At 43.4% G+C, this 27,347-nt stretch overlaps 1 protein-coding gene across 1 annotated transcript; it reads right to left on the bottom strand.

Annotated features, from left to right (window-relative positions):
* Positions 1 to 1,577: 1,577 nt before the first annotated feature.
* Positions 1,578 to 25,972, bottom strand: LOC308297296 (NK1 transcription factor-related protein 2-like; the record flags this gene model as incomplete). The annotated part of the gene is made up of 5 exons (XM_080740709.1): positions 1,578 to 2,215; positions 3,800 to 4,025; positions 4,207 to 4,286; positions 14,081 to 14,177; positions 25,901 to 25,972. 5 exons carry the CDS (start codon positions 25,970 to 25,972, stop codon positions 1,578 to 1,580), a joined length of 1,113 nt encoding a protein of 370 aa, XP_080596835.1.
* Positions 25,973 to 27,347: the final 1,375 nt, after the last annotated feature.

The following is a 27,347-nucleotide window of genomic DNA, read 5'->3' on the forward strand; positions in this document are numbered from 1 at the left end:
ACGCACGGACGGACGCACGGACGGACGGAGGGGAAAACATACTCTCCCTCAGCCTTCGGCTGGTGGAGACAATAATAAAAAACTAATAAATGACAGATTTATGTAGGCCTATCTTTTTTTTTAATTGCTTTTTTGTAAATTGCAGGTCCCCCTCAGATAGGCTAGTTCACGTTTCTGAGCCACAGACTGTGGGGAAGCATGATGAAAGGGCGCCACTGTGTGGTTGTAACATGTAAGTGATGATTAGACTCAAGCAATTCTGTTAATCAAACCCTATAGTTCATATAGGCCTTGTGTCCACATGCCATTTTCCAGGTAATACTGAATAACTCACTCTGATCAATAAAATGTATGCTTTCTGGTGTGCCATCATGCTTATTTCCCAGGAGATGGCACCATACCAGTCTTTTTATTGAGTCAACTGGACCTCATTTAAACATGTGCTCCAAATGACCTCTCAACAACAATGATACTGAGACATAATGCACTTTCACAAGCAACACTTTTTTTTGTAGTCATGACAACACGGCGCAATTAGACATCGTCCTTAGTCAAATCTATTCTCATTCAAAATGCATTTATTTTTAATTAGCAAAACCGCAAAGGTGTTTTAATAAATAAACCACAAAGGTGTGCTCCATTATCTTCAATTTACACTGATAATGTATTTTTAAGTGGTAACAGACGTGCCATGTGCGAGCCTTTGAGATGTACAAACACAGCATGGTGCTATAGGCAGAGGCCCAGTGCTTTAGGGGGTCTTCAAAGTTTTCAGGCCAAGGACCCCTTAGCTGAGAGAGTGATAAAGCAGGAACCCCCACAACATATTGTATAAAATAGATTTCTTAGACAGAGTAGACTTGTTTGACAGCACTATCATCAGTGTAGGTTGTTGGTCTAATGTGTGCTTTTAGACATTTAACCACTTGAACCATCAATACTTAGTCTGACTGCTCTTGTTTCCCTCTACACCAAACCTCTTTGCCAAGAGGCGTTGTGAGCTTGTAGATCGGCTATTATTGTAGATTTGTTATTCTTGGCTAATGTTCCACACATACATAGGGATACAAGGGTTCAAGTGGTCGTGTAGAAAAAAAAAGTTCTTATCACACAAAGATTTGGAGGACCCCCTGTAGTAACTTTGAGGACCCCCTAGGGGTCCCGGACCCCCTGTTGAAGACCCCTGCTTTAGAAAATGTAATGATACATAGAGCATCTGTATTTCATAAGCAAAACAGCTAAGCACTCAGCAGGTCTGTTTTTCTTTCTTTCTTTATCATTATCCATTCGTAAAAGTTCTTCAAAACGTCCTTTGCTGAACATATGACACATTGAGGAGGAAGTTGAAAAGGCATTCAGTGATTGATGTAGCTGAAATTCCAATTCTCCAGTTCCTGTTGACCTATAGTCAACCACAAGACAAATGTGTTTTTTTCTCTTGAATTCATAGAATGGGACATGGCACAATAGTTCAGAGGTCTTTGGGCAGTACTTGGGGCAGTGAATGTCAAAAAGTTACTTTGATCAATATCAAGATTGGCCTCAAATGTCATCAGGTGTTGGATAAAAGTTTTTGCTCATAAATGTGGGGTGTGGGTGAAATATGGTGGCTGGACAAAGCCATTGGACAAGAAAGGGTGCAAGAGCCCTCCAGTGGCTGAAAGAGGAACAGCACCAGCCGTGTGGAAGATCATATTCCCAGAGCTGAAGGTGGGGAAAGTTTGGTGGTAACTCGCAGAACTCGAGACACACGTGGACGGACAGGGACTGACGTTCACGAGAGAGTTTGAGCCGGGCTGCAGCGTGCTGTCCGCGCCGGGGTTTTGCTTTTTCCACTTGGTTCTTCTGTTCTGGAACCAGATCTTTACCTGGGTCTCAGTGAGAGATAACGACAATGCTAAGTTAAGTCGCTCGCAGACAGAGAGATAGCGCGTCGCGCGGAACTTATTCTCCAGGGCCACGAGTTGCTCGTAGGTGAACGCCGTCCTGGCACGTCGTGGCTTGGCGCAGGCCTGGTCTGAGCGCCGCCGCTTGTGCGGTGACGGGTCACGGGTCGTGGCAGCACCGCTGCTGCAGCGCTCATCGTCCCCATCATCCTCCTCCTGCTCCCCGGTGAAACAGGAGTCTGGTTCTGTCGGCGAGGGCAGCAGAAGCGGCTCGGCAACGTCGACACGGTGCTTTGCAACTCCAGACTGTGCTGCTCCTATGTCTCCACCTATAAGACATAGAAAAGGCATTTCATTAAATATGAGGATCAGTTTACATATTTGGCTCTTTTAACAAAAGTCCCATGTGAACGCTAACTGGACCAAATTCAAAATGCAACAATGTAGACATTTGGTCCCTGATCCGGACCTTCTAAGCGGACTTTGGGTGTGAAAGACCCCTTAATTGCAGATTATGGGTAGGCTATAGGCCTGCTGACCTGTACTCTTGAACCTCAGCATGATCCATATTAGCCAAAACATTAGCAATAAAATAGCAGAACTACAAGCTCACAACACAATACAACATTGTGTGCTTAAAGATCGGCTATACAGAAAAAAAGAGGTCCAAAAGTACAACTGGGAAATTGCAAGTGTGGTTGCCGTATTTGCACTTTCCCATTCAAGTCAAAGGGGAAATGTATTTATTAATTTGGCAAAATGCAAGCACACGATTTGTGATTGAGCCGGTCGATTTGAGATATATGACTCGAGTGTGTGCACTGTGCAGCCAAAACTGTGGGAGGAATAGTCCGGAAAACTTTTGGGGTTAACAAAGAATAAAGTTGAACAAGTAGCCAACTATAGTGTGTTGCTATGGCAACCACACTAATAAAGGGTTTAAGTGCTGGTTTAGAAGCCAAATATATTTCCTTCAATTAGCAGCTCAAGAAACTACTTGCGGCAGTGGTGCTGAAAGGACAGCGCCAGAGCACTAATAACCTATAGAGTGGACTGTTTTAAATCCTAGAGTTGTTGTTGAGGCAAGAAATGGGCTGTCAAATGTTTGATTAGGATCCTGAGGTTGTGCAAGTGGAACGAAGCTGTAGGGTTCATAGGGGGGCTAAAGGGTGGCTTGGTCACTAATCCTTAAATAATTTATAAACCGCACATCGCCTCAAATGTCATGTTGCGGAAAGAAATCCAGTTTAAATCCAGCTGCACCGTCTCAGCCATGACGTGCTAATGGAGTTTCATATTTGTCGGTGGATCGATAAATGTCATCTATTTAAAGGGAAGTTTTAATCGAACGGTATTTAGGATCAGACATGGATGGGGTGTGAAGTTTGTACCTGCAAGGTGCTGGAGGGAGATATGCAGGATGCAGTAATGGGATATCGATCAAAGCGCACGGGGGCATCCTCAATGGGACGATTTAAACAATTATCTAGCCGGCCTGTCCCAATGCCAATCACACGCTGGGGCTCTGGGAGCAAGCCTTTTGTGGCTTTCTTGAAAGGAAACGTAGCCTTGGAAATTAAGGGAAGGTCATACAGAGATGACAATAAATATGATATAAAACAGCGACCCATTCTAGCTGGCCATTGGACAGTTTAGTTTCTGATTTCGGATCTGAAGCTTAAAAGTAATATAGGCCTATAGCTAAATAAATAAAATCAGAACTGTCCAATTTAATATTTACATCTATAGCTGCAGCATGTGCATTTGAGATTGCCCTGTATAAAAACGTGTGAGAATTTGATGAATCATAAGGATATAGTATAGGAAATAAATAACATAATATTACACACCAATGGGCTTTTTAAAAAATTGAATTACATTTTTAATCGTGTCTGTAACTTTCCAATTCCTACCTGCTTTCGTGCGCTCAACTCTGTTGTCTGTGCTGGCGTCCAAACTTTCTCCTTCCACGTTAGACGCGGGGAACTTGGCGACGGAGTGCTCGTTGATTCTTTTGCTGTTAAACTTCTTTGGATCCAGAATATCAATGATAGAAAATGAAATCCTATGACTGGAAGTCATTATTACTCCAGAGTCTTTGGAATCCAGCATTCTTTCTCTTTTCTTAACCGCAATGCTCTGCAGTTGGAACGAAGATGGACACGCAATTTCACGTGCACAATTACGCGTGTGGAGAGGAACTTCTCATAGTTTTAATTATTGGCTTCTTTTAGGTTGATGAAAGCACATTAAGTGGTTATCCCTCGGTGTCTGGTCTGTTTGATCCGCTCCTGTCTGTCAGCCGGCTGTGTCAGTCTACACAGCATGATGCTAGGTGAATGAAAGCGCCGTCTTTAAAGCGCTCCAGTCCCCCTCTGGCGACTCGCGGGGACGCGGCCCCTAGCACCACGTGACACAAACACTATTAGCGTTTCACACGACCTGTTAATGGGCTCAAAGGATTCGTCGATAATCACCCATATCATTAAATTCAATAATACACGACCTGAAAGTAAATTGGGCACAGATGGCACTTGATCCATATCGGAGATTACCCTGTCTCCCTAAATTGCCTCACTCTTTGGCAGTTAACGGTCATACTGCTCATTGGGAGCGTTCCCTTGAGCTAGTAGCCACAGACAAACTTTCTCTTATTTGAATAGATTTGTGATAAAGGATTTTTATTTTCATTTTGCATAATGCGGCATCCAATAGACTTGATGATGTTCTCACCTTTTGTCTTTCAGTCTAGGCATGCCCAGAATCCCAGAGAACAGTCTACACACATAAAGTATAGAATGTGTTTTTGAATTGATTTGAAAATAATTCCTATTCCAAAATGTCTTGCACTAATACAACACAACAATAGAGAATTTAACTCTGAGAGTGTGCAAATCCAACCAAATGGACCGTCCATTGGTTACATTGTACATTGTACATTTTTACACACTCTTGATATAGTCAAGTCACACTGAGGCTTTTACTGTGCATGCAAAATAGGTTTATAATTTACAAAATAGAAAATGATATGAATATTTGTTATGGTCTTTTGTCCTTTTAACTTGTATGTTACCAATAAACAATGCTATTTGCTTCCCATATCTCAGTTAACCTTAATATCGATGCATGTTAATCATATCTGGCAAGATCCTTAAACCCAACCATTGGAATAACATTCACAACATTAAGTTAATGGAAATCTGTACTAAGGATTAACTTTATAAGACTGATTGTTTTCTCACTTTAGTTTTGGTGATAGCTGTTTGCAATAAATCAATGCACACTTGAGACTTATTAGGATTCAATAAAAAAAAAGTGACACACAGTAGGGCTGTTTAAAACCTGATGGCTGAAGATGGCTAAACTGTAGGCTGAATCTGTGTGCATAGGATCAATATTCTTAGCGGGTGTCCAATACTGATAAAAGTGGCTGGCCCCTGACTGTCATTTTGGATAACCTACTGGAAGGATAAACCAGTGGCCGTAACACCACAAGGGAAGAAATGCCTATCCAATTATTGATCATCAGTATTAGCATTTTCCGCCCGGTATGAGAAATTACAATAGTTCAGGGGTCTTCAACAGGGGGTCCGAGTTAGGGTCCTCCAAATCTTTGTGTGATAAGAACTTTTTTTTCTACATTACCACTTTAACCCTTGTATCCCGATTATGTGTGGAACATTAGCCAAGAATAACCAATCTACAAGAATAGCCGATTTACAAGCTCACAACTGCTATTCTTGGCAAAGAGGTTTGGTGTAGGGAAACAATAAGTATTGATGGTTCAAGTGGGTAAATGTCTAAAAATACACATTAGACCAACAACCTACACTGATGATAGACAGTGCTGTCAAACGAGTCTACTCTGTCTAAGAAATCTATGAACATTTTTAGATCTCCAACACAATTTTATACAATATGTAGTGGGGGTCCCTGCTTTATCACTCTCAGCTAAGGGGTCCTTGGCCTGAAAACATTGAAGACCCCTGCAATAGTTGTTCTTCATGATATATGAAATAATTAATACTGCATCCATCCCTACCACACATTACAAATATCTTACAAGTTTGCTTTTCCCAGCTGCCAGGTGGTAATGTGCTGCTAAGTGGTAATATGCCCTTGCTTCTGTATAAGCATTAGCATGTTTTACCACATACAGACCTGTGAGGTCTAACCCTTACCTAAATTGTCGGGGCAAAAGGGAGACAGAATTGCCATCACTCTGTCTACAACTTTGTCTAGTATATTTCTTTAGGCCCTAGTTCCTGTCCGTGCTTGTGACGAGGGTGATCCGATCAATTTACACACTGTTTAACCAGTCTGTCAATACCTCCCCAATACACTGCTTCCTGTGTAACTTATATGGCACGAGGTTGATTGTTCCTTTTACATGGCTTTTTCTCGTTCCTTGGCCCGGCGCAGCCTGGTGATATGGTATGTTTCTGTGGTAGTTACATAGTCAAACATTTGTTAAAAGCCGTTCCTACAGGGTGTCTGTGTGTCCACGTTAGCATATGTATGGCACTTGTACTGCCATTAATGTAAGCCCTCCATATGAATGGAGCCGGCTGCACGCTGGAGGTTTATAACTTCCTATGAGGGAGACTCAGTGGTCAGACATCTGTTTGTATGGGGCTGGGGGACAATGAGGAGGACCCCTAGGGGGACAGAGAGGCCCCCAGGTAGACCCCAGAGGACAGGGACGGCATCTGGCCCCGTTCTGAGTTTGGAACAGCCATGAGCTGCAGTTCAGAGGAGAGGGGTCCCCGTTGGAGACCACCAGGGGCGTCACAAGAGGGGGGGAAAGTGGGACTGAGTTACTAGGGCCCAAGGTGGAGGGGCCTTCATTATTTTATACTTTAGCTATTGAAAAATAGCAGATATACAAGCTCACAGCGCGGCACAGAGTGCCGCGCTGCGAGCTTGTAGATCTGCTATTTTTGAAAAGTCGTGAAAATGTGTGCAAATCTTTGAATATGTGTATTTTATTTGTAACTTAAATTTTGCTTCTGGGGGGTCCCTGGAACGAAATATTTTGAGATGGGGGGTCCGTGGCCAAATACGTATCATTTTGGGGGTCCTTAACATGAAAAAGTTTGAGCACCACTGACATAGAAACATGTTTTTTTTCTCCAAAAAACCTTAGAGGGATCTGAAATATTCAAAGACTTGCACATATTTTCACAATTTTTCAAAAATAGCAGACACGCTTGTATATCTGCTATTTTTCAGTAGTTAAAGCACAAAATAATGCGTAATAATGCGTTCCCAGTTCCCCCTATGAAGAACATTCACGGGGGGCCCGCAGTGAATCCTTGTAACCCGGGGCCCAGAATTTGGTGCGACGCCCCTGGGAACAGCCAGAGCTGCAGTTCAGAGGAGAGGTCCCCGTTGGAAGACCACAGGGAGCCAAGGAGACACACTTCCATACAAGACCCCCCTCTGGGGTCAATAAAGTCATCACATCACCAGGGAGGCTGCCCCGAGTCTGCTAAACGTCAGATAATTTGTCTAATGGCAGGAGTGCCATTATGAGCCCAGGCTTCTTTATTCGCATGCGGTGTCTATTGTGTCTGCGGCCGTCTACTGTCGCCCCGGCTCTCCTGTAAAGTGAGACCGAGACAAAGGATCAGTGAGTGTTGTCAACCATTAGAGGCGGAGGTTAGCCCTTCTGTCCCGCATTCCTAAACCTTGTAATTGTTATATATTTGTCGTTAAACTTTAATGGGAAACGCTGCTGAGCAGGACCAACTGTTAAGTGCATTCCTTTGTATGATACTGGTTTACATATTACTATCATCAGGACGAGTCGAACTTTATTTGAACGGCATTTCAGACAAAGGAGAAATGTCATTATTATGCTTCCACAGAAAAACATAGTGCATGCATAAAAATAGCCACATACAGTTTCTACATTTTAGTTGTTGTGATGCAACCATTCAGGTATGGCGCTCTCTCAGTTGTCCATCAGTGCTGCCTCACAATCTGCTGGTAGCTTGCCAAGCTACCTGCAATGTGAGTCAGATTCAGTTGGCATCGATGTGTCCAGATCGATGCAGCGCAATCTTCCTTAGCAGACAAAAAAAAGAGAGAGAAAGCATCACTCCTTTGCCAGTTCTCCTGTCTCCACAGTGTGTGTGCCGGCGGGCACCGCTAGCTGCCGACGGCCCCTGTTCTCACTGAGACCTCCGTGTTTGTTTGACTCTCTCCAACAACAAGGTCAGTGGCATTGCCCAGTAATTGTCCTAACGGCCCGTTGTACCTGTTGGGTGGGGGCGAGTAATGAGAGTTTTTCATTACGGGCGGGACGGGTGAGTGCATCTGGCAGATGCTGACAGGCAGCAGATGTGTAAAGTTGGGGGTGATTTGTAAAAGGGTCGACTCCGTCGTGGATGGAGGGGATGGAGGGCGACGCGGTGGCGGGGTGGGGGTGAGAGGGGGGGGGGGGGAGGGGTAAATTATGCCGAGGGACACTGTCAGTCGCATGGCGTCCCTGTCACCACGAGGTAAAGGTCAGTTCAAACTCTGCTGCTGCTGTTGATGGCTAACATCCTCATACAGAAGGCCATGTGGACACAGACATTGAAAACTCTCCACTCTAATCTCTTCAACTTTAAAACTCCATACAGTAGCAGCAGTGCTTCAGTTCAAGGTTTGGTGTGCAACGTTATTTCTGCTGCAAGACCAGATACCAGGACTACTGCAGGAGTCGGGTGACCCATTGTTGTAAGACCCCACTTTAAGCCTGGCTCCAAGCCATTTTGTCCCTTGTTATGGCCGAATGTGCTGTACACACTACACAGGCACTTACACTAAGGATCAGATTTGAATTTATTTCTTCTACAGGCCTAAATAGGAAGAAACCATGTGGAATCCTATTCCTCCTGTTTAGGCCAGTAACTCTCAAACTTTTCAGGTCGAGACCCAAAAGAGAGATTAGTCGTTTGCCCAGGACCCAAACTAGTTAAAATAGCAGATCTACAAGCTCACAACACGTCACGTTGTGCGCTTGTAGATCGGCTATTTTTCACAACTTCCTAAAAATATATTTATGGAATTTCTTATTTGTTTGTTGTTTGCTTTTTTTTAACACACACACACACACACACGCACGCACGCACGCACGCACGCACGCACGCGCACGCGCACACGCACAAAAAATCTTTTTAAATATATATTATATTTTTAAATGTAGGAAAAATTAGGGATTTTTACTCGGGTCATGGCCCATAATAATTAGTCCGACTCATAAATAGGTCCCGACCCACTGTTTGGGAAACATTGGTTAACTTTAGACCATCCTGAAGAGAGCAGAATTGTGCCAGACTTGTCTAACTTGTAGATCTGCTATTTTCACTCCTTTTGACAATGTCTTTCTTCATTTCAATTGGAATTTTCACCTGGTATTTTCATCAGGAAGGGGGGTGACAATTACCAGACGTCCTGGTTTGGCCGGGATTGTTCCAGTTTGTGTTTGTAGAATCTAGGACAAAATGAAAAGTGAAAAGAGGTTTAGAGTTCCCATTGCTTTGTGATCCTAATTTGCCACAGCTGAGAAGGGACTAAATCAGTAGGAAGACAGTGATTTGTATTGAGTTCTGTCTCATCCAGAACACACATGGATTTCCGTAGGCGCTTGTGCCCCCACATCACCGCAGGTCTGCAGCACGGCATCGGAAATCTATGAGAATCATAAATGTCAGCTGTATAAAAGCCAGAGTTTATTGCGACCGTAGGTCGCACTTACTATCAAAACCTGCACAAACTGTGAGTCAGTCCGTCAGTCCGTCAGTCAGTCAGTCTGTCTGTCCGTCTGTCTGTCACACCTCACACGTCACACTATTGCCCTGCTCATATCTCCGCAACCGTTCCCCCGATCCATGCCAAATTTTGCACACACGCTCCTTGGCTGCCAAACTACAACCTCCAAGGACCCCCGGAGCTCCAGGGACCCCCAGGTCCCTGGGGGACCCCCAGATGTAAAAAAAGACCAAATGTGCAAAAATGACCAAATGACCACTCCAACATGGCTGCTCACGGGGAATTCCCGGGGACCACCGACTCCTGGTGCTCCAGAACGGATGCCAAAGTGGTGGCGCCCCCAGTGGAGGACCCCCTCCACTGCAGCTCACATAAAATGCCGTAACTCGGGCTAGGAGCGTCCGGGAGAGCCGGGGCCGGTACCTATTCGTCCGCCAAGGCAACGCGGAGACCCCACCCCTCATTTCTCACATGGCCCTCTTCTAGCGCCACCATGAGGCCGATTCTTGCAAAACACATTTTTGGACACTGCTCCTACAGATTTTGCCCTAAAATCACGCACATCGGTACACAGTATGTCTACACATTGCCCACACAACTAGGAACCAATGGCAGTTACAGCCCTCTTTGTGTGTACATTAGCCCCATATAGAACCTCACCCGTCGCTGCGTCCTGTTGTGCTCCGAGATGAGGTCCTAGAAACATGGCCACCGGAATCTTGCGACAGCCTCCACATCACAGTTGGAAAACACACAAAACGAAATTTTGTCCAAAAAGTAACGGCAGTTCCGAGCTCCCAGGTTGTGAAAACCTAACAGCGGTACATAAAACTTGAACCGCGGCATGAAACAACCCCTTAAAATCGCTAGTTTTGTCAGCCGGTAATGTTTACAAGCCTGGAAGTTGCAGCCGGAATGGCAGCATTAGCGCCCTCTCTGGTCGAATGTCTGTTCGAATGCAGCGACGGTTGGGGCTACGTTCGACCAGAGAGGGCGCTAATGCTGCCATTCCGGCTGCAACTTCCAGGCTTGTAAACATTACCGGCTGACAAAACTAGCGATTTTAAGGGGTTGTTTCATGCCGCGGTTCAAGTTTTATGTACCGCTGTTAGGTTTTCACAACCTGGGAGCTCGGAACTGCCGTTACTTTTTGGACAAAATTTCGTTTTGTGTGTTTTCCAACTGTGATGTGGAGGCTGTCGCAAGATTCCGGTGGCCATGTTTCTAGGACCTCATCTCGGAGCACAATAGGACGCAGCGACGGGTGAGGTTCTATATGGGGCTATGTGTACATGTGACCTACGGTCGCTTATCTCCCGATTAGGGAGTCTTACTGGTTGTATTGTATACTGTACTTTCGTTGTGGACATTCTGTGGTCATTTCTCATGGTGGCAGATTGTCCATGGCATGATGAACAAGGAAATGGCTCAGTTATGATAAAAAGATGAAATAAAAAGCAAAAGATGAAAGTTTTATCTTGCACTCACTCCACCAGTTTGGCCCCCAAGGAGACTTCAGACACAAAGCCCGACCGTGTCCAGTTAGTACACAGCATGTGTACAAAGCCACTTATAGGGCCGCTTACAACTTCAGCTCTTGTTCTGTCTGTAAATTAATTGATGCTGGTACCTTGGCTTGCATGTCCACTCCACTCCACTCCACACACACACACACACACACACACACACACACACACACACACACACACACACACACACACACAGCTGCTATGGAGAGCACTATAATGTAGTTAGGATTGCTCTTTGAGTGCAGATACTGTGTGTGTGTGTGTGTGTGTGTGTGTGTGTGTGTGTGTGTGTGTGTGTGTGTGTGTGTGTGTGTGTGTGCGTGTGCGTGTGTGTGTGTGAGAGCGAGAGAGAGAGGGAAAGAGAGAGAGGAAGAGTGCTGCCATCTCTCATAGAGCCGAGGCCTGCCCGTAATTACTGTGCGTTGGCTGGCATCTGCAGCCGGTGTACTGTCACTCAACGCGAGCATTGATTAGCCATTGTTCTGAGAAGGTCACATCATAATTCATTAACAATAATTACTCCCACATTGCCACCTGCACTCCTTCACTCGATTGCCCCTCTAAATTACGAGCAACCATCGCGCTCCGCCCGTGGAACAATGAAGATGTATCCACGACGTAAAGGCAAGAGCTATTAGTTACATTATTTAAATGGACCCGTTTAAACCTGGGGAGCTGTCTTTATGAAGGGCAATTAGGCACTAAGCATAATTGATAATTCGTACTAATTACAATTAGGAAATATAAATAGTGGGGACGAGATTAATCATCATTGTGGCGGTGCACAGTGCAGCCGTGGTGCAGGCTGGGTAGGTGCAATGGAAGGCAATGGCTTATGCACCATTTGTCTCCATCTAGCGCAGAAACAGATTGTGTTTGTCCCTTTATATTTCTCAATTGACGATTATCTCTTTTTTGTTTCTGTGTCCTTGCCAAATAGGCCACCAGGTTGTCGGACAGTGGCGATGCGGTAACTGCAGTGGAGCTGAGCACAATGCTGCAGTATACATTGCTGGGGCACCAATAGGTCTTTGACACCGCCAGATATTCAAACCAGTATTGCTAATGTGACAATACAAAAAGGGAAACAAATAGTGAAAATAGCAGATCTACAAACATTGCGATTTTGTGGTTAAAAGGTTATTTCACTTTAAAACACTTCTTAGGTCATTTTAAAATCTACTTTGGTTTGTGTTGCTTGATTCAATATTTTGATATTTTATATTAATATAATATAATAATATAATAATTTTGATATTAGGTTTTTCTTATTGAAAGACATCTGGTGACTGATATTGTACTTCAAATACATGAGGGGACAGTGTTTTTAATTAAATATATACAGTATATAATAAAAAATGAAAAAAGGACAATATCAGTCACCAGTACCAAAGTGTTTTCAACGAATCTAACTTTGTTAAAAAGGAATTTGATTGAAGAGTACAATGGGAAGGAGTGTGTCTGACAAAATGATGTCAAATATCAAATAATTTGAATCAAGCAACTTAATAATAAAACTGTCTGGGGTGAACACAGTTAAAACCAGTAAGACTCCCTAATCGGGAGATAAGCGACCGTAGGTGGACGAATACGTACCGGCCCCGGCTCTCCCGGACGCTCCTAGGCCGAGTTAGGGCATTTTATGTGAGCTGCAGTGGAGGGGGTCCTCCACTGGGGGCGCCACCACTTTTGCATCCGTTCTGGAGCACCAGGAGTGGGTGGTCCCCAGGAATTCCCCGTGAGCAGCTCCGTGGGGGTGGTCATTTGGTCATTTTTGCACATTTGGTCATTTTTTACACCTGGGGGTCCCCCAGGTACCTGGGGGTCCCTGGAGCTCCGGGGGTCCTTGGAGGTAGTAGTTTGGCAGGTAAGGAGTGTGTGTGCAAAAGTTGGCATGGATGGGGGCAACGGTTGTGGAGATATGAGCAGGGCAAAAGTGTGACGTATGACTCACGGACGGACATTTTTTTACACCTGGGGGTCCCCCAGGGACCTGGGGGTCCCTGGAGCTCCGGGGGTCCTTGGAGGTTGTAGTTTGGCAGGTAAGGAGTGTGTGTGCAAAATTTGGCATGGATGGGGGCAACGGTTGTGGAGATATGAGCAGGGCAAAAGTGTGACGGACTCACTGACTCACTCACTCACTCACAGACAGCCCGTGGAGGTTTTGGTAGTAAATGCGACCTACGGTCGCAATAACCACAGAAGTGTTTTAAAGTGAAATACCCCCTGAAGTGTGAGCTTAAAACAACTCATTGTGCTGTGAATGCAGGCTACAGTGAAATCTCCCCAGGGAGCTTCATGGACTTCCTCTCGATTCTAAGACAGTGGTTCTCAACCTGTGGGTCGGGACCCCCTGGGGGGGTCCCCAAATGATTAACTTAATGTGCAACATTGTTTTCTCACTCAACAGTAAACAAACCAACATAATTTTAAGTGTATAGAGGGGATCTGCACATTTATAAAGTGACAATTTAAGGACTTTTTAATACCTCTGAAATGACAAATTAAACATTCGTCAAATTGTCAAATATTAGAGGCAGAAATTGCGAAAATAGCCGATCTACATGCTCACAACGCCTCGCAACACAAGGCGTTGTGAACATGTAGATCTGCTAGTTTCACAATAGAACTGTGCTATACAAAATGCCTCAACTCTTAGTGCTTGTCAGGGTGGGAGGAGGGGGGGGGGGTCCCCAGTTAAAATATGATTATTTTGGGGTTTGCGGCCTGAAAAGGTTGAGAACCACTGTTCTAAGAATGATGCTGTCAAAGACCTTCAGAGGTGCTTGCAGGTCAGTCAGTGTGATCCACAGTTTAATGGCCAATGAAGGAAAGATGTTCTCCTCAAACACCATCATCTGTCATGTGCCGGGTCAGAGTTCTAATTAGATCTCTGCCCCTCACCTCCAATTTGCTCTTGCTCCCAGGTCCACCTGGTCAGGCTGGTCTGACCTTTGAAATTCATGTCTCGGCCAAGGGGAACTACTGTAGAAAGCCGGTCCTAATCCGCAGGCACATACACACATAGACATCAAAGAGGGCTTGGGCCCCTGACTTTTTTTTTCCGTCTGTAAAAAGTGAAAAGTCTCCAGACCACGAATGCAGTTTTTACTATGTCAAAAGAAATGCAAATGCCCTCTTTCCATGTCATACCCTAATAAAGAGAATTGCCTTGTACAAACTCTCCTGAACTTGAATGCAGCATCTTATGTTGAAAGAACTGCCCTCTATGTGTAGCCCTCTATGTGTAGAAAGAAATCCATGCTGTATGCCATATCTCAAGTATTGACTTGATAATGCTTAGTTAAGTGTGGTATCATGCTCCAAAAATAGCCGACCTCCAAGCTCACGCAACGCGTCGCAGTGCGACGTGTTGTGAGCTTGGAGGTCTGCTATTTTTGATATTCCACCAAAAGGCCCCTTTAGAAATTTCAGCCCATGCCTCTCTAACATTCTCTGCACGTCGCTGCTAATCCGATAGCCACCAAGCTTGTCATTTCAATTGAGGATGGCAATTTATTTGTGGCACGTTGAAATGTGTCCCGTCCCCTTCCACCCGATGACTGTGGGCCAAGTCTAGCCTAGCTGGGATCAGTAGCACTTTCGGGTTTGTGATTCTGACTGGAGAGGAAACAACCTACGTCATGTTGTAGTCATCAGACAGACTTTACACTTTGGCCGGAACTACCAGTTTTAACCCAATATAATTCCCCACACTCAAGGGCATAATTTTAGGGCCTACCCAATAAACACCTTGACCCCTTTGTTTGGTATATCCATGAATATATATTTTTTTACTTTGTCTTTATTAAAGACACATACAAACACATACAAAACACACACTCAGTGCTCTATTTTGATCCATGCCTTATGCCTTATGCCTAAACATCTTTGCCTTTTTTTTTACTATTTTGAAAAACATTTTTAAATACTTCAAATGCTGATCTACATCTGCACGTTGTGAGCTTGCAGATCAGCAATGTTTAAAAATGTTTTTCAAAATAGTAAAAAAAAGGCAAAGAAGTTTAGGCATAAGGCATGGATCAAAATAGAGCCCAAAGACAGAAAAAAATTAATAATATTAGGGTTTACATTTTTGTCTCCTTCATATCAGCAGCTCACCTATCTATACAATCTATACATCAACCATTTTTTCACATCTTTTATTAAAAAGGTCTTCTTTTATCTTCAGTTTGAACGTTAACTGCTCCATGTCCTGTATATTGTCCATAATTGGTATATCGATCTTTTAGTCCAACTCCTAGCGACTGGCAAGACTACACTTCTCAAGCATTTAAATAGGGATTGGGAAACAAGCAGGGGTAACCAAAACAAAGCGACACCGCTTCTTCTTCCTGTTATCACACGGATATAGAACGAAATACCAGGCTTTCCTCCGAGGTGGAAAGTCTGGTGACGCGAGGTTAGGCGAAGTCTGGCTGTGGGTTTCCGGGGAAGATTGATTACTTATGTAATGAGTTGTCGCCATGTAAGGGTAAAGGTGAACCACCAGAGATAACCCACCTCCATGCAAAGGGAAGATACCACAACATACACAGCTGCATTGGTAAGTCAATGTAGACATCCATTGCCAGGAGGTCCCCATTGTCCTTAGAGAAGGCAGGAGTCTGATTTGAATACAAATACCATGCCATCTTAGCTGAGCAAACAAACTAATTGAAAAGATCAGACTTGCCTCTCCTGTATGTAGGCATGTTGACTCAGATGCACCGCAACGAGACATTTATTGCTTTATTCAAGAGGAATTTTAATTAATCGCTGGGGCTGGGGGGGGGGGGGGGGGACGGACAGACAGACAGACAGACAGACAGACAGACAGAGAAACAGACAGACGGGAAGCTTCATTCATGCTTTAGTCATGCTTTGAGCTGAGCCTATACTCTCCCATACGTGTGTTTAACATACACAAGGCCAGAGGTCAGTGGTTGCGTTAAAAGCCAGGGACAGGGAAAGATAAACTATTCATGGGAACGAAGAGCAGCCCCTACACATGCAGACACCCCCCCCCCCCCCCACCCCCACCCCTGCCCCATCCACTCAGCAGGCCAGCATAACTGCCCCAAAGCTGTCTAATCAAATGCTCCTTTCCCTGAGGCCATTTATTATAATTCTCATCCCCTAAGCCCATTTTCCACTGACATGGCCCAAGACCACTCCACTCCACACCGCCCACTTGTGCCAGGTTTTCCACAACAAGGACCTGGGTAGAGTGGTGTGAAAGCGGTCCTAAACGTGATCACTCACTGACTTTTCATTTAGACCACCAGGATATAGTTGTAATTGTGTTATAACCACTATTATAATCTAGTATAGTGTATTATAATTATCATAGTAAATACATTAATACTTTATAGTGTATTATAATCACAGTTATAATCCATTTTAGTGTATTATAATTTACGATAGTTGTAATACAAATTTATATTGTATTATAATCAGAGTTAAAAGGGTCAATTTGTTTCTTACCGAGTGTGGTGCGGTGTAGTGTCATGTAGTGTGGTGCTAAATCTGCAGTCGAAAAGGGGCTTTACTCTTTATTATCTACGTATGTCCACTCTCTTTTCTCCTCTGCTTTTTCTTCTTCTAATTATACCATAATTGGTGGGCGGTAAGTAATTGCTATATTATATAAATCCCATGAATATTCAATACAACGACGGTGTCATTATATGTAATCTATTGCCATAAGTAATCAATTTGATTTATTGTGGTTTTGGAAGCCATATAGCCACACACGTTGTCCTTGCAATTTAATATCAAATCTGGCATGGCCTAACATAATTTGGGAAATGCCATCAACTATAATCCAGAAATGCATCGTCCCAATCCCTGCTAATGCCTTTTGCCTGTGTGGTCTACCAGAGTGGGGGGCCCTGGGCCGCCCTGCGCCGTGAGGGCCCCCCATCGACGGCAGGCAGCCAGTGGTAATTGCTACAGTGAGCGTTGGATCAGTGGAGCTGCTTTAATCAATAAAGTCTTCATCAGCCATTTCCCCTGATGATTCTCCCTCATTTCTCCCCTAATTGCTCTTTTTCATCAAACAAGGTCTGCGCCGTAAGCGGCCGCCTGTGTGTGTGTTTGTGTGTGTGTTCCCTGAAGCTTGGAGTTTCAATCCTCCCTCTCAATGGACTGTGGTAGCGGCAGCAGATTGCTTAATGGAAGTTGTGCAGCAAACAGCTGAGGGAATCCTTTCCTCCCCAACTTGACTGTGACCTCCATGGTAGGAGGATTACTGTTGATCCAGGCTCTAAACTCCCCCAGAGCGGTTTCACCTCTGACCCCCCGACCATGGCCACTGACTCAATCTGAGACTGCAACGCTTTCAGCGGAAGCAGTGAGCACCCATTCATAAGAGACAGAATGTAGACATAGGAGATACAAGTGTGAGTTCATTTCATGTATAGCAGGGGTTCCCAAACATTTTTGTCTCAGGGCACCCCATAAATATCTCAGCAGCCATAACCCACAGCGACGCTCTTTAAATATTTTTAAGCATCCTGCGCGATAGAATCACATTTACACTGCATCTAAAGACTCCACCTTTTGCACAAAAATCGCGCATTTTTACCCCAATGTTCCTATCAGCTTCTCCTGAAGCTATTGTATTCGCACGATGTACACTTTGTAGAAAAGTAATGTGTGGGTTTGCTATGCAAATCTTTCCCCAGAGTGTCTCCTACGCAATTTTCGTCACCAAAGTATCAGGTTACAGTTTGCTTCAGCAGTGACGGGCGCAGCGAGAGCCTAGCTAGCCGAGAGCCTGTATCTTACAAGAAGTTGGCGGCCCTTCGGGCCACTCACATCTAGAGTTCGGCCCACTCACCTCTTCACAGCAACATACTGTCTGTGTGTGTGTGTGTGTGTGTGTGTGTGTGTGTGTGTGTGTGTGTGTGTGTGTGTGTGTAGGGGGGTGTGTGTGTGTGTGTGTGTTGCTAAAATGAAAACATTGAAATAATGAAAATAAAACATTGGCAGGCCTATTATAGTAATAATAATAACACAATTAGGCCAAAACTTTTTTTTTTTTCACAAAACTTTTTTTTTTCAAAAAACTTTTTTTTTCAAAAAACTTTCTTTTCAAAAAAATTTTTTTTTTCTCCAAAAAATATTCTTTTTTCTCAAAAAAATATTCTTTTCTCAAAAAAATATTTTTTCTCAAAAAAATATTTTTTCTCAAAAAAATATTTTTTCTCAAAAAAAGAACTACCCATTGCCCATTACAAATCCATTTGATTGCTGGTATACCGTGAGGGCCCCCGGAGGGGGCCCGAGCTCTAGATTTGAGGGCCCCCGAAGGGGGCCCGAAATTCTAGTGTTTTTAATCCGAGGCACCCCTACATTATAATTTTCACTCCCAGCACCTTATATTTATAGCATATCGTCGTTGTCGGGTGGAAACCTTGTATGTCTAAAACCGTTCGTTTTGCATTTATCATCTATAAAATGTACTAAACTAGTGAAAACAGCAGATCTACAAGCACACAACGCTGTTGTCCATTGTTGGCCATTGGTCCAGGTGCATACCACATAGGCGTTGCCACATAGGCATTGACGCCTGGCGTCGTCGTCGGTACGATTCCCGATCCGGATGACCTTTTCCGCATGTCACTCCCCATCTCTCCCCCCATTCCTGTCAGTCTACTGTCCTATCAAATAAAGTCATAAAAGCCCAAAAACAAATCTTAAAAAAAAAGAAAAAAAAAAGAGAAGAGGAGAAATCAGGGCATGAATTCTGAATGAGATTTCAGCTTGTTTGCTAGATTGTTACTTTGAATCACATATATGTTCCTTTTCCAGTTTTTTGTTTTGTTTGTTAGTTATTTACTTTTTTAAGAAACACGACATTTGGTTAATCTAAAACCTAATTTTAGATAACTCCAGATTTCTTCAGCGTTGCTAATGAAATAAGTTGTCAAAGCCAATAATATTTTGGTCCATGGACAGGGTATTTATTTTTACTCCCCCTCGTCTAACCTTAATCCTCAGACCTTTTGGCCCATGACTCTGACAAAGACCCGGAAATGATTGGGGCATAAATGTTGTCCTTTAGCGATTATTGTCCTTCACTGCTAGTAAATCAGTGTGGGTCCTCTCTTTTCCCTTGGGGGAGGAGGGCCACTTGGTTCCATATGCGTCCCCTGGCTCTGGACGGCTGGTTGCCTCTGTGCAGGCATCACTGCCCATGTGGAGCACCTCCTACCACCACCAGACAGCAGCAGCAGCCACTGGGTCTACTCTAGCGCTGTGGTATTCTCTGGGCGGTGAAATGGGGAATCATTTCTGGGGGAAAATAGTACGAGTTTGTGACAATGACGGTGGATTTATGGCATGAAACTGTTTTTACGGCACTGCAATTCATTCTCCTTAATGCCTGTTGGGGTCCTTCCCTCTACAGGGAGGCAGAAATTTGATCTGGTGGCCAAGTACATTTGCACATACCCAGAATTTGTCCTCTGCATTTAACCCATCCTAACTATTTGGAGCAGTGGGCAGCTACTAAACAGCACCCAGGGAGCAGTTGGGTGTCCAGTATCTTTCACGCGGTGGAACCTTCCGAATCCCAGGCAAATGTTCTACATCCTGTGCCACTAAGCTCCATATACTTTGGTAAAGCAAGATGTGTTCTTATTTATTGGCTCCCTTATTGAAGTCCTTGTTGGTTAGACAGACAGACAGATGGGGCGGCAGTGGCTCAGGGGTAGGGTGGCCGGTGGAGCGGCCGGATGGAGAACCGCAAGGTTCCCAGTTCAATCCCATTCCCCCCAAAAGTTTGTGTTGAAGTGTCCAAGACGCTGAACCCCGATGTGCTGGATGGTGCCTTGCATGGTTTTACCTGCCATCAGTGTATGAATGTGTGTGAATGGGTGAATGTAGCACACAATCTATGCACCATTTACCATTTATAGATGGATGGATGGATGGATGAATGGGTGGATTCGGCTGAAAGTGCTTGATCTTCTTCTCTGCAACCACCTACAGATTAACCAGTGCCATTGCCTTAGTGTTCCTGTGTTTAACCCATTTAGACCTGAGGCCGATTCTAAAAACGCCTTATAAATACTGTTCTGAATAACTTCAAGTATGTATTCAATATATTTTTGAGCGGTGGTCACAACGCTCCTATACGTGGCCGTGTGTGTGGGTATGTCTGTCTGTCTCTGTGTCTGTCTGTCTGTATGTAGCCTACAGTACCTTTTTTGACCACACATGTTAAGGGAGGGGCGCTGTTGTTCAGGCCAGACCACACACACACACACACACACACACACACACACACACACACACACACACACACACACTGGATGGATACCAGTGGCGGCCTGAGTGACATGCATTTTATTATTAATATTTTGTTTAATATTGTTTTAATATTTTTTATTATATATATATACAGGTATATATATATTTGTTTTGCTGTTGCGCAGCCTCCACGACCACCGCTCAGTTCACACGGGTGTGTTTTTATTTATTTAAATGTATTGCTAATATATACTTAACATTATAGCAACAACATAGTTAAAGTTGTGTCCTCAGCTTGGCCGGGCATTGGTGGGCAATCCAAATGTCTGTATTTGTGGGTGGGAAGTTGGCAGGGGACCGCATTCTGTTACTGCATTAGCGACTCCTACAGGTCGTTGGGACGCCCATTCAGCAGGGAGAGCAACCGGGATGGATAGCATGTTCCTTTACACCAGGGGTCTTCAACAGGGGGTCCGGGACCCCTAGGGGGTCCTTAGAATTACTACAGGGGGTCCTCCAAATCTTTGTGTGATAGAAGCTTTTTTCCCTTATATTCACCACTTGAACCCTATGTGGGTCCATATTCGGAAAACTTTAGCAGATCTACAAGCTCACAACGCCTCGCGCTGCGAGGCGTTGTGAGCTTGTAGATCTGCTATTTTCGGCAACGAGGTTTGGTGTAGAGGGGAAAAAAGAGCAGACTAAGTACAGAGTGAAAGGTCAAGTTTATTAAAAGGTCGAGTTTTTAAAGGTGTATTCAGTGATAATGAAAGTGGCCTGGGATCATCTTGTCCCTTACTGGCCTTACAGCATGGAAATGTTTCTTTTTTTTTATAGATTTTTTACACCATTATAATGTTCTCGTTTTGATCATTAGACCCAATCACTTAATATCGGTAGGCCTATGTCTCCAGCTTCAGGATATGTATGATACTGATTTACTACGAGACTGTGGCATTTTATGAGTTCAGTAGTTTACAATCTAGGCATTTAGCAGACGTTCTTAATTCAGAGCGACTATGGTTCTCAAAACTTATTTTGACCATCATAACTAAACATCATAACATAACTACGACCATATTGATTGGCCTGATTGGTCGAGGACTGGCTGGCCACCTCTGAAAACTGAATCTAGCTATGCTCGTAACACGGGCCATAGTGGAAGTCCTTATATGGTCAGCACACGTTCTAGTGAGGAGAATGAATGGAAAATGTACCAATTATATTTTTATTTGAATGAAATACAATCACTGAATATACCTTTAAGTATCAAATGGTTAAATATCTGAAAACACTATTTGACATGAATCCAAAATACACTGATGATTGTGCTGTCAAACGATGAAACTGTATGGAATCTATGAAAAGGTTGTGGGGGTCCCCGCTTCATCTCTCTCTCAACTAAGGGGTCCTTGGCCTGAAAACGTTAAAGACCCCTGCTTTACACGCCTTCCCTGTGACCAATAGGGGTAGTGGCTTGCCTGGTAAAAGCGCATACCACATAAATAAGGCTAGGGTTTCTTTGCTCCATGTCATCCCCCCCTCTCTAATCCACATTTCCTGTCTGTCTTTCAGTCACAATCAAGAATTAAGCAGAAATCCCAGGAAAAACGTGTTTACCGTTCTGTGTGAGATGATGCATGTCACAAGTTACCTTTGTCTTTTAAAGGGAGGACATAAAGTTAATTATGTCATAACAGCTCACACAATTATAGAATTGCCATCATAAATGCTCCGTGCCACTCTATAATAAATACTATTTTGATTAATATGCCCTTGGGGTTTTGTATTCTGTTTTGTGATTTATGTACAGCTTTAGGCTCGTTTACTCAAAGGCCTTTATTGAGAAAATGAGATTTGAGTTGTCTAACAGGCGGACCACTCATCTCCTCAGTAAACTGCCATACATTGTGCCGCTGCAGGTGTTATCGACATATCCCATTACCAAAGTCTTCACGTTTTACGGCCGTGTCCATAAATACTGTCTGCCATTGCCTGGGACAATGGCAGCTCTCTGTGGCTGATGGAGAGATGATGTTGGTGCTGCTGTTTGACGCTCTGGTGCTCTTTCTCTCTTTCTTTCTCTCTCTCTCTCTCACACACACACGCACGCACGCACGCACGCACGCACGCACGCACGCACGCACGCACGCACGCACGCACGCACGCACGCACGCACGCACGCACACACACACACACACACACACACACACACACACACACACACACACACATTGGCATGCAAGCCCACACAGTTTTGTCATGATCTGAGAGAGTGCCCCCCTCTCTCTCTCTCTCTCTCTCTCCCTCTCTCTCTTTCTTTCTCTCTCTCTCCCCCCTCTCTCTCTCTCTCCCTCTCTCTCTTTCTCTCTCTCTCCCTCTCTCTCTCTCGTGTGCTCTTAGTTGAGTGATTACAATGCCTCTGGAGCCAGATGTCAAGGGAGAGGACAAGGAGTGTTGAATGAGTTCAGAGATGATGAGAGTCTTAGTTCAGGTCAATCTGTATTTACAGCTCAATCACTTAACGGAGCGGACCTCTCTATTAGACCTCTATCTATCTGGCCAGGTGACACTCGTCAGTGGACGGGGCAGGAACGGAACAAGCAGGGCATCTGACACGACCCCTGGGACCTCGCCTGAGTCCCCACGGAGGAACCAACCAAGCACAGGGAGGGAAAGCTTACTCCTAGTCACCAGAGGAGGGAACCATACCACAGCAAAATCCTGAGTGTTCATTGTTTGCCTCTGAGAGTGTCAAAAAGTGACCCATACTTTCAGAGTATTCAGAGTTAAATCAACGTCCAGAATTTCACAATGGATCTTAGATACCTGTGGTTTTCAACCAGTGGTCCTTGAAGGAATTCCGGGTGTTCCCCAGCTAAATGATGGAAAGTTGGTAACCAAATGGACCCTTATAGATCTTTAACTCTTGAGAGTGTAAAATTTAGAAAGTAGAAGATTTTATTTTTTTTGATCAACGTTTGCCTGTTGCCTGTTGTACCAACATCAATACAGCATGGAATTGTGGACAAAATCTTATGCAAAGATAACAAAATATTCAAAGTTTCAAGGAGCTAAATCTTATGAAATGGTGGTCTGTGACTAAAATGCTGAATAAATAATGACCGTGATATGAAAAAGGTTGAAAACTACTGCTATATACAATACTTAATGACCGTTCTTTATGTAAATGGTCGGTAAGAAAGCAAGGGAAACAGACCATGCCAAGGGCCTATGTGAGTCTGGAGGCATGGGTCCATCATAGCGATTAGTTTTATAGTTGTATAATATGACACGTTTCTTCAAAGGGTTCTTTGGATTGGGTCTTGCAATAACAATTCTTCCTCCTTCTCTAAGGAGCTCAAGGAGTAATAATGAGGATGTTAGGATCTCATTATGCAGTCGTAATTTATCTAATCTATTTGTGTAATTATTGCTACCATGGCAATCCGTGGTAATGGAACAGTATTGGACGTAATGTGCCAGATCAAGAGCTGCACTTGGTACTATTTGTGAGACTTCAGTAACCTGCAGGTGGAGAGTAATATGGGAGCAACAGTATTAAACATCTCTCAATGAAATTGATCATTCAATTGGTTAATCAGACTATTGATTATTTGTCAAGGCATTGGGTTCAGCCTAGCCCTAGAATGTCTGTGATCTTACATATAACAAATACATATTCCAAATACACAGCCATAGATCAGTCCTTGTGTACTCACCCAATAATTAATTCCTAAGACTTGGAGTCAGACATTGTCCTCTAGTTTCATATCCCTTTGAAAGTTATGGCAGAAAATGTGTGTTTAATCAAATATCTCCACTTTTCCACAAACTTCACAACATTCTCTGTCAGCGACAGGGCCGGACCTGAAATGACTGCTGGACAGAACATTTGAAAACTTCCTTTGAGAACACACGTGTGTTTGGGAAGCACAAACGTATTGGGCACACAATTGACAGGTGCTTTGCGATTGGTGTGGGGTACCTGCCAATTGTGAGCCCCATACATTTGATATATTCAGTCCTGCACTCATTCCGGGCCCCTCACCCCAGACTGAACGTTGTCTGCGTGAAGCTTGTGGAAGAGTGGAGATATTTGACTAAACACACGTTTTCTGCCAGAATTTTCAAAGGGATATGCAAAAACTAGAGGACAATGTCTGGCTACAAGTGAAAGGAATTCATTATTGTGTGAGTACACAAGTAGATTATCTGTCCAAGTGTTATATGTATAAGATCAAAGACATTCTAGGGCTAGGTTCAGCCACTCTTGTCCAGTGAATGGAAAAAATAGTACAATAGCACAGACTCTAACAGAAACCCTGTTATTCACATTACTCCATTTAAAATTTGACTTGACTGTTGACTACTTGATGTTAAATCTGGAGTACTTTATAAAAAAAACATAATTATTCAATCGTATCCTAGAGAAACACCTATTAAAAATGTACAATCTAATCGCAATCTAATCGAGAAAAAGAAAGGACAGCCGTTGTCATTTCCTTTTCTCTCCGAGTCATTTATAAAAAAGGTGTGAATGAGGGAGTGTTTATGAGGGAGTGTTTCCTACTGAATCTGCACACTCAGTGTTTCCTGCCTGGCGGCACACTCTGCCACTATCAGACTGTAAGAGTTCAGGCTAATTGAGAAGCTTATGAAAATTCCGGTTGATCAGAGGATCACACTACTTAATTGCTTTTTGAGATTACTTCTTGAGATTACTTTCTTCAGTGATGTCGGCTCCTGTTCAATTATCTCTGGTGATGGCAGGGCATCTTTATTAACTTCCAATGAAGGAGAGATGTCTGCTCTAACACCTACGTGCTACGCGTACATACAGTCTACGACATTGTTTTGACAACTAGTAGAGAGATGTAATAACCCAAGTTGAGAGCTCAGTGATTGGGAGGTAAATTGGGGAACCATGTTTTGTCAGATGTACCAATTCTATAGTTTTCACAGAGGCACTTGTCCTTTGCATTTGCAGCCCAGTGAGCCTGGGAGGAATTCAAACATCTACATAATTTGCCTGGTACATTCTGTGGAAATGTTTTGCGCTGTTTGAGGTTTGAGGTACCTCATCAACGATCCAGAATGACGCCATGATCCATGATCTTCAGCCAGCCAAAATGTTCACGACTCCCCCCTTTGTCACTCCCTCATTGGCTCCCGGTTGCTGCCTGCACCGAGTACGAAACACTGATGTTGGCCTACAAGGCAACCATAGGCATGGCATCGACGCCGCCAAGCCTGATCCAACCCTTCAACCCCTCCCACTCAAATCAGCGAACACAGGGAAGCTGTCTGAAGAACCTTCCCTAAACACCTGGGACAATGCTCCACACATCCCACTCTCTTCTCCCTCCTGGCTTGCAAGCTGTGGAACAAACTTTCCATTGCAGTCAGAAATGCAGACTCACTCAACATTTTCTGTATAGTAATCTGATTCTGAAGACTCACCTCTTCAGACACCACCTCATCCTCCCCTGCACTTCCCTTCTTGTACCCCTTCCTGCCACCTTCTGCCTCCATTGATGCTAGCGATAGACTAGATTTTGATATTTAGTCAACTAAGACTAGACTAATCAAATTAAAAACCTAGCTACACCGACATATCTTTATAACAAAACCATGTAGGCCTACCATCATTTAGCCAATTGAGAACCACTTTCTGGGAAAACAATCCTCCGATCCACAAGGAAACACTCCACCAACCAGCGTTTTTCATTATTGTCTGGGACCATAGAGTGAAACAGTGCCTGGCTTGAACCATTATGGCCTCTTGTGGAATGAGCTACAGTGAGTTCTTTTTGTCAGAAGAGGGTGCTGTAATGTCAGAGATCTCAACATGGATGCTTTTCTCCAAATAATGATGTGCTCTGACATAAACAACAATCAGAAACGTGTTGTGTAAACTGTATTGTCTTTAAGATTTTTTTCCATATACACCAGTGCAATACAATTATTTTTTTCTTTTGCAAAATTTTTCTATTGATTTTAATACACATACAGAATATAGCCTATACTTAAAGGACCTACACCATGAATTTTCACTTTTTCTATTTTAAAACCTTTTTTTGGGGTCCCACTGGCACCTTCTATCCTCACAAAGTCCTATTTCTGTACATTGTGTCTTTCTCTGGTTTTGGGAAGACAGAGATGAAAAGCTTTCCACAGGTTCTCAGAACAGTGCTGTTCTGAGAGTTGACGCATGTGACGTCACACGCGTTTCCCGTTTTTTTTCAGAGTAAAAAAAAAAAATTTCCAAAAAAAAAAATGTTCAAAAATTTTTTTTTCAAAGTTTTTTTTTTCAAAACCTGTCAAAAAGTCAACTTTTTTTTCAAAACTTTTTTTTCAATTTTTTTTTTCAAAAAACTTTTTTTTTCAAAAACTATTTTTTCAAAAAACTTTTTTTTTCAAAAACTTTTTTTTTCAAAAAACTTTTTTTCAAAAACTTTTTTTTTTTCAAAACACTTTTTTTCAAAAAACTTTTTTTTTCAAAAACTTTTTTTTTTCCAAAACACTCAAAAAACTTTTTTTTTCAAAAACTTCTTTTTTTTCAAAAAACTTATTTTTTTTCAAAAAACTTCTTTTTTTTCTGGAAAAACCCCACTAGATGCGCCCCTGAGCAAACAGAGGCCGTTTTGGTATTGCAGCTGGAGAGCCTCATTATAGTAGAGCTAGAACAAACAAAAAGAATGGTCAGAGTGTTTGTTGAGGGTTAAAACCTGTCTAAGACTCAATTTTGAGCATATATTTATACAAAAAATATAGTTTTAAAAGCATGGTGTAGGCCCTTTAAAAACAAACACAGCACAAAAAACACAACAGCTCAGACATCATTATGCAACAAATGAAAAAGCAAGGTATACAGAGATAGCCTAAGAATACAAATGAAGGAATCGCC

This window comes from Nannobrachium achirus, assembly GCF_963921795.1.
Source record: "Nannobrachium achirus genome assembly, chromosome: 13".
Lineage (NCBI taxonomy): Eukaryota > Metazoa > Chordata > Actinopteri > Myctophiformes > Myctophidae > Nannobrachium > Nannobrachium achirus.